The sequence below is a fragment of the Etheostoma spectabile genome, chromosome 19 (assembly GCF_008692095.1).
Source record: "Etheostoma spectabile isolate EspeVRDwgs_2016 chromosome 19, UIUC_Espe_1.0, whole genome shotgun sequence".
In the NCBI taxonomy this organism is placed as follows: Eukaryota; Metazoa; Chordata; class Actinopteri; order Perciformes; family Percidae; genus Etheostoma; species Etheostoma spectabile.
Window position 1 is genome coordinate 15,143,399 of NC_045751.1, and position 8,342 is coordinate 15,151,740.

At 39.4% G+C, this 8,342-nt stretch overlaps 1 protein-coding gene across 3 annotated transcripts in view; it reads left to right on the forward strand.

Annotated features, from left to right (window-relative positions):
* The window catches only part of nwd2 (NACHT and WD repeat domain containing 2), a 48,538-nt gene that overhangs the window by 27,212 nt on the left and 12,984 nt on the right, over window positions 1–8,342 (forward strand). For all 3 annotated transcript variants that reach the window (XM_032544764.1, XM_032544763.1, XM_032544765.1), the window contains exons 5-6: window positions 6,002–6,205; window positions 7,054–7,204. In XM_032544764.1, the coding sequence (XP_032400655.1) occupies window positions 6,002–6,205; window positions 7,054–7,204 (355 nt within the window). The remainder of the gene's footprint in view (window positions 1–6,001; window positions 6,206–7,053; window positions 7,205–8,342) is intronic.

The window sequence follows — 8,342 nt, forward strand, 5'->3', positions numbered from 1 at the left end:
CACACACACACACACACATACATATAAGCATACAGCACACCTGGTAAGGGAGGCTTTTCTCTAACCTGTTGATGCAATAAAGCCGGTTTCCATGGCGATTGCAGGGGTTGGCATGGCGATGGTGTCATTGACCTGGAGATTAAGCATGACAATGAGTATTGACTTTTTCCCCTTCTTCTTTCCTTTCCAATCTTCCTTTAACCAGCAGTCTCAAATTCCCTCGTGTAGAAAAACACTAAAACTTGATAAATGCCTCAAGGACGCAAAACGTCAGCATCCAGTTCTTCTACTTTTTTTTCTACTTGCCTGGCCATGTAGCAGGTTTACTGTATGTAAGAAGGTAGTTGATGATAGCGTAGCTCTTATTTTCTCTCGTCTTCTCTTCCATTCACTTAACATGTTAAGGAACTGGTAACGTGATAGCCCAAACTAGCTAGTTCACCCCTTTAACATTTGAACTTTTAACCTGTGTGCTGTGGACACAATAAAATGCACAATGAAAATAGAGGAGCTACTCATAGCTGCAAAATGGTGGTGAATGGTGGTGTGACTGCTCATGGAAGATCATGGAAGATAGGAAAATATTTTTTTTTTAAATAAATAAATAATAATAATTCTTATTTCTTCATTTTTTTATGTTTAAAGGACATTATTCTTTGTTAATCAATCCCATGAAAAGGCTGAAACCAACACTGTGTTTGTACATATTGTATATATTCATACCTAATGCTTGTCTGACTTCCTCACAGCTCTTTCATCCCCAATCCCATTTGTTCCTTCTGAAGGTGTAAATCTTTGAGAGCAAGGCGTTTCATTTATAGAAAAGGTCCATTATTTCCTAAAACAGCTGGGCACTGTAGTTTTTACAAAAAAAAACATTGAACTGGAGTAGATATAGTTTCAGCAGTGGATTAATACGTATTTGCTGATCTTGTGAGTATTTACATTAACAACACGGTGTATATAAGAATGAGTAAATATGAGTAACTATTCACATCATTTCATGTTTCATAAAATACTGTTATTCTTATACTGTGCCAATCAGAGCCTACTGTATAATTTCAGTATGTGGTAAGGATATGCCTCCCAGCTCTGTGAGTGAATGTACATGTCACTGGAAATTAAATATTTCTTTGGTCAGATCATCGGTTTCTTTTTAGAAACATTTCTCCCTCTGCAGTGCCAAAGCTTACACAGCAAATATCAGAACAGTTGAACAGTGTGTTTCATTGATTGACCACGTGAGTGATTGATTTGTTGATTCATACTGTAGCCGTGTACAATATCTCAGTCGCCACTCCCAACAATCATCAGAGAAAGTGCACTTAGCCAGAGTATAAAACCCCGTTCCAGGGATAAAAAACCAGAGCAGAGAGGAATGAGGAAGGAGTGCAGGTAAAAATGGATTCGCATTTGGCCACTTTCTGCTTTGCTATTGTCACTTTAGCCTCTTGTGTTTCTTGGACCTGCGGCTGCTGTAATAAGAACTACTACAACCCCTTATTCCCCTTTTCAAAGCGACACATGGACATACTGTGCATTTGCGCACACACACACACACACACACACACACACACACACACACACACACACACACCGAAGAGTGAAGTTTTGGCTTGTCAGCTGCCATGCTATAATCCACTTTAGATGGCCTCATTCCAGGCCTGCTCTCTGGCTAACACAGGGATGTTAAAACCACCTGGCAAATATTTGGACATCTTTCATAGTTTGGCTTTTGGTAAGTTGAGTGGATGACAGAAGTGACAGTAGATTACACGCAATGGTGGAGGGCTGTGGATGCGTATGTGTTAGCATTTGAACACCTGATTTTGTCATTTTGATAGGAAAGGAAACACTAGCACTAACACACACACACACACACAGCCGAGGCAACCTGACAGAGACTTCGTCAGCAACTTGGAGAGGGACTGTCTCTCTCTCTTTCTCTCTCTCTCCCACACACACACACACAACACACACACACACACACACACACACACACACACACACACCCACACACACCACACACACACACCCACACACACACACACACACACACACACACACACTATTCTCTGTAGCTGACTGCAGTTTAGCCCAGTGCCTCCATCCTTTAAGGACACATCCCTGCAGCACAGTGAGTCATAGAAGGCCATCTAAAGAGGGCAGATAAGGTGACCTTAGAAGATCTAAGGTGTCTCTAAACAGTCAAATGTTTCCTGTGTTATTTTATAATACAGTTAGATTTAATATTACATAAAAATGGTAGGATTTAAGTGTTCAAGGCCAAATAGATTATCCGTGTGGAAAAACAAATAATTTACTTAACCTCTTCCTGAAAGAGCAACCATAAGTAGGCATGTTAACTTGTCCGGCTAGCTCACTACAAAAGTAGTAACTTAACCCAGCGTTATTTCAAAGGCCAATAGGGGCGTTTCACACTGCATTTATTTGTTGGGTTACAGGTTACTTAAACAAAGTGTGGCCTAGCATTAATGTGCTCTTTATTTGATTTAGGGAAGTTTACCTTCACATAACACCAGCCATTGTTACCTGAGAAAACGTTATTTCTTGCCAAAGACGTTGGTTAGGCTACATCCTAACCCAGTCCTCCTCTCCTGTAACACTTGAAGTGAAATATTCTGTTTCAAAATCCAAACAATAAAGCATAGATTTAGCCTCTGTCTTAATTGTTGTTCAAGTATTTAAGCTAAGCAGCCAAAGAGGATTATAGTATGTTGGAATGAAATCAGAGAGATACTTAAAAGAGGCCTCACAATACAATATCATCACAATACTTATGTCTCGATATGAAATAATTGCAATAAATTGCAATTTTATTATTTATTCCCAATTTCAAATTATGTCCCCAAAAGGAAACACTGTTAACATCTGCCTCATCTAAAAAAATACAGTTCTCTGTTTGTTCATCTCACTTTAATTTTGTTGCTGCAAAATGGGATTATCAAGCAGAAAAAATGACAACACATACAGTATATAATAATAGGTTGATACTTGGCTTCTGTGTATCAATCAAATATCGCAATACAATCTATTTCTTTCCCCCACCCCTTGTGCTTAACATAACACAAGGTTTTTGTTTTGAAAAGAGTCTGAAACATGAATTGATTAGCTCAAGATGGCATTTTCAACCAACTCATGGTTGGCTTAATTAGCAAGCTAGCTAGTTATAGTTGATAAAATCTGGTTGTCATTGCAGCCGGCAAAAATGAGAGGGCTGCGTTTGTGTACATCTGTCTGAAATCAAGGAGGCATTGTTTAAAAAATGACTCCGAATGTCAAGTGGTTTTAACATGTCAATGTTATAAACTGCTTCTGTGCCAGACTGAAACGCTTGACAGGCGTGTAACTAAGGGGAGCCAGGTTTAAATTGAATACAAAACTATTACTCATTATAACCGTTTCCATTTCAAAAATAACAAAAAACAAATGATTTGAATCATAGGCTGTGTCTTGGTTCTGGTGAGAAAAGCAAAACTAAACACGTATGCGGATAATTAGTTTATTTTCTGACCTAAATTGTGCACCTGTCACTTGAAGCACTTCTTGAATGTAGCTCATGACCTTCCCTGACAATCACTGAAGATAGTGAGCAGCCTGCCCCAATTATCTATGAAACTCCTTATTTTGATGGGAAGAGAGCCCAGTTACACACAAGAGGGAATTCCTATTCTTTCTTCCAATCTTACAGATGCTTGGCTCGTATTCTTTACTTAAATAAGCACTGTTTTATTATGGCTTCTTGTTTTACTGGATGTATTTGAATATTCCAGTCACAGGAGGGTTCATTTATTAGCATCTAGCTTCATTTTATATTTAACCATCTTGTTTTATTGCTAATAGTTTAATATTCAGGGGATTTTGATTATCTTTTCTGGTGCAGGATACACACAAATAATGTATTGTTTCATTGGATAAGTGGGTCAGCTAAATGTTTCTATAATGCGGATGCTGGGATTGGATCCAAATCGCAATACCCAACCTTGAAAATGACACCCCTATTTCTTCAGCTGGTACGCTACAAGGAAACTATCTCCTAAATCCAAAAGAAGCTCCAAAGTGAAGCTTTGCTATCATATTTGCAACGTCGCCACAAAACTGTACAAATGGAAATAAATCCACCACGGGCATGTGTGGGTTTTGCGAGTAGGCCGTCCTGCAGACCATGCCACATGCCATTATCTGATTCTGCTTGTTCTCTGCATCTGTTCCCACTGCGAATGCCAAGGGAACGAGGAGTCCAGCATGGAATGGCTTTGAAGCGTCATTGCCGTGAGCGCACCAGCGTAGTTTTCCTGCTCATCGAGGCTCACAGTCCTTTGGCTTGCTCCTCACTCGCTCTGCGTCTTTGCCCCGAGGCATCAGCTTCATGTGAATTATGACACATGGAGTAAAGATCAGCTGAGGGGGTTTCTGAGGGGGTTTCCAATGATTTCTTTTTTGTTTCTCCCATTGTCCTCGAATGTGACTGATAGAGCACATCAGGGATGGAGAAAGGAAATGGCCCTGATCATTTCCAGTGGTATTGAACCGGCTGTCATTCAAAAGCATGTGCGTAGATGCCGAGGGGAAGAATGGAGACTCATTGGAGCTTACAGTAAATATGCCATGTGGAGTGGGAGATAATAAAAAGGCTAGTCTTTAATTTGATGATGCCTAATTATGAAGCTACTGTGTTAAGTGTTCTTGTTTCTTACTAAAAGATGGTGGAAAGCGTTTGTCGGTACTGGCTTTGGTGTATAAGACTGATGATGTTGATGATAATGATAATGTCAGTGATCGTGACAATAACAGGAACTTACAGCACGGAAGCACAATTACATGAAATTTTACAGTCATAAATTCTAACAAATCTACATTCCTCTATATTTCTATCAATCTCCATTTTATTTAAAACAGTACCATCTGTTCTATATATATATATATATAAAGCAAATCTTTTAATTTCCTTATTACCACTGATTAATGAGCATCACGAAATTTGGCAAAGGATTTGTATTTTAAATACCGTTTAAACAGAACAAATCAGAATGTTCTTACTGAAAACAATGAATTATGAGCAGGGATTGGTTATTGCTCCTCCGTGCTTTTGAGGTACTGACTGTACTTTAAGTGCTGAAGTGCTGAAAGCATAAAATGTTGGGTCTTGTTTACTTATTATTTCCTTATTTAAATCATAAGTGTGTGTGTGTGTGTGTGTGTGTGTGTGTGTGTGTGTGTGTGTGTGTGTGTGTGTGTGTGTGTGTGTGTGTGTGTGTGCGTGCGTGCGTGCGTGCGTGCGTGTGTGCGTGAGAAATGAGAATGAAAATGGCAATGAGACAGATGGATGAGCATCTGTGCTTGAGTGGTTGTCTGAGTTGCTTCTGAGTAATCGCCACTCTAAAGAGTAACGGGGCACAAAGGCAGCTCTATTTTTTCATTTGTTACAAAATTCAAACAGTAACAACTTAAACCTTTTTCTTATTCTTATTGTTATGTTGTGATATTCATGGGCTAGTGTGTGACTTATGGCAGGCCGATTTTTCATCAAACAACCACAGTCTTTTCTCGTTTGTGTGCGATTATTTTCAACACTTACTGTTCCATGACTGTTTCTACATGGGAAGAGAGGTGCAACAATTTCTTATTTAAACTGTTTAATGTGGCTGTGGTATAAAGCAATTTCCATTTAAGAGAGAGCTGTCAGTATGCACCATAAGGCTTACAGAGTGGGTATCGAGGTGGCAGCTACACCCCTGATGCCACAAATTGGCTGGTAGATGTCCCAACTGCAGCAGAGTTGCGCCTGTGGCTCTAAAATTACCTTAAATAAGTCACACTGTGTGCATCATTGACTCTAATATTCACCCTGCACCACTGAGCCAAAAAATAGAGCCCCATAACAGATTTAAGGACCATGATTATACACATTTCACGTCTCTCTCTTTTTCACCTTCCCTGCCCTTTATCTTTCTTTCCTTCCTTCCTTCCCCCTCTTCAGGGTCTGGTGGGAGAAAAGTACGGCAGCATCCGAGTGCCGGGGGAGGTAGAATCAGCTGAGTTTGAGATGATCTTGGATGCAGCTGTGGAGGCAGGACTGGACACACACATTTTGGAAGAGTGGTACTGCAGGGATGAAAACTCTGTGCCACCCGCATACTACCTCAAACCCAAAGCCCAAATGCTTAAGAACTACCAGAACTCTGTGAGTCCAGTTATCATGCTATCACTACAGGAGCAGAAAAGGCATTTGTTAGTGGGTGTTAGAGATTTTAACAGTGCTGATAACGGATTATTGTCCTTGAGATCTTTGGTTCATGGATTCAATTATCCTTGAGGAACATATTTTAAATGCACGTACAGGAAAGAAAAGCAGGTTGGTTTTGAGCTTGTGACAAAGTAGTTCCGTCTCAGGCAGCTCTGGAGCCCTTTCAAAGTCCTGTGCTTTACTGTTTGCCAAAAAAAGGTTTTAGCGTAGATGCAAATAAGCCCATAAAATTCATTTAACCGAAATTTTGTCATTCATTTTACATAAAATAGTTAAGCTTCTTAGTTCCACGTTCTTAAAAAAATATCTGAATGAGTTTTGTTAAAGAATTGCATGATAATGTTGCCTTGAGTTTCACTTTAGTCATATACTGTACACTTTACAATGTTAGCCAGTGAAGCCCTTTAACACACTTTAGGATGCTAAAAACCTTCAGCTATGAAGGTTCCATACTTGGAGAATCTCTCAAATTATCTACTAGATAGAATCACTCAAAAATCTATTTTAACAGGTAATTGTAACAGGTCCCTAGCTCTCCCTTTCATAAAAGGCCATTTGACCAAAAAATGATAACACGGTAAATCTTAAAAGTGGCGCTTCTGTCTTGATTATGTCTTTAAACAAGAGTTTGACTCGGGTACATTTGCAAAAAGACCCTAGGCTACATTTTGGCGAGAGTTACGTTTTAAGAAAACGTGAATAACCCCATTCCTTCAGTACGTGGTGAGAGTCTCTGTCTAAAGTGGAAAGTCAACTGTCTTCTCCCTGGCCCATGTCCTGCCTAGATGGAGTCAAGCAGCGCAGCCAAGACCAAGAATGACAAGGCCTGGAGGAATGTGTCTGAGGAGATCAAGAGGATCTTTCGAACAGCGGTGCTGCAGCTTCAGGAGAAGGGGACCATGAAGAGCGCTCAGGCCAAGAAATTCCTTTGCTCTGGTTAGTTTCTTTCTTTTTCATCTTTTCATGTCACATCTTTTGATGTTGGGAAAAGTCTCACTGTCCAGCTGACTTCTATCTCTCAGGGTTTCTGTTTGGTTTTTTGAAAATACTTATTCATTTTTACATGAAAAATAATAATTTGACCTTTAATTAATTGACACATACGTAAAGCTGTATAGCAAATAATATAATTCTATGAAAAGCGACAACCACTGCAATCAAAAAGTAACCTTAAACCAGCTTAGTGCGGTTCCTTTAATGCCAATTAAATGTGCAGTGTCTGTAATAGGATGCTTTGGTCAATAGTGTCGACTGAAGCGTTAAGATCTAATAAGACAAGCACAGAGACAACTCCCCTGTCTGAAGCAATTAGAAGCTCATTTGTAATTTCCACCAATGTCGTCTCTGTGCAATGATGCCCTCTAAATCCTGACTGAAAATCCTCAAATAAACTATTGTCATGTAGAAAGTCACATAACCTATTAGCGACTAACTTCTCAAGGATCTTAAATCGATCAGTCATTACTAAATTGGCTCCAGTTAGTACGGAATTCAGTCGCTCGTCTTTTAACTGGTACAAGAAAACGGGAACATGTAACACCTGTCTTGGCCTCTCTTCATTGGCTTCCTGTACATTTCAGAATTGATTTCAAGATATTATTGCTTGTTTTCAAGGCTTTAAATGGTTTGGCCCCTTTGTATCTGGCTGAAATTTTACATTGCTGTACATTAGTCAGAACACTGAGGTCAACCAACCACTTGCTTTTGGATGTCCCAAAAGCTAGGCTAAAAAGTACAGGGGATCGAGCTGTCGCGGTGGGTGCTCCCATCCTCTGGAATAGCCTTCCATTGTATAATCAAGATGCGCAGACAGTATACTTACTACTATACTTACTTACTTACTTACTATACTGTATACAAAGGAATCTAATCTACTTTTAAGTCCTTGCTAAAGACACATCTTTTTACTCTGGCCTTTGTCCCTAGCTGAGTGTGGACGTCTCAAATGTCTTTTAATATGTTTTTTTGTTTCATGTTATTTGTAACTATGTATTATTACTAGTGCTGTCAGTTAAATGTGTTATTAACGGGTTATCTATAGCGAGATTAACGTTCTTTTTGGCCTAGCAAACTT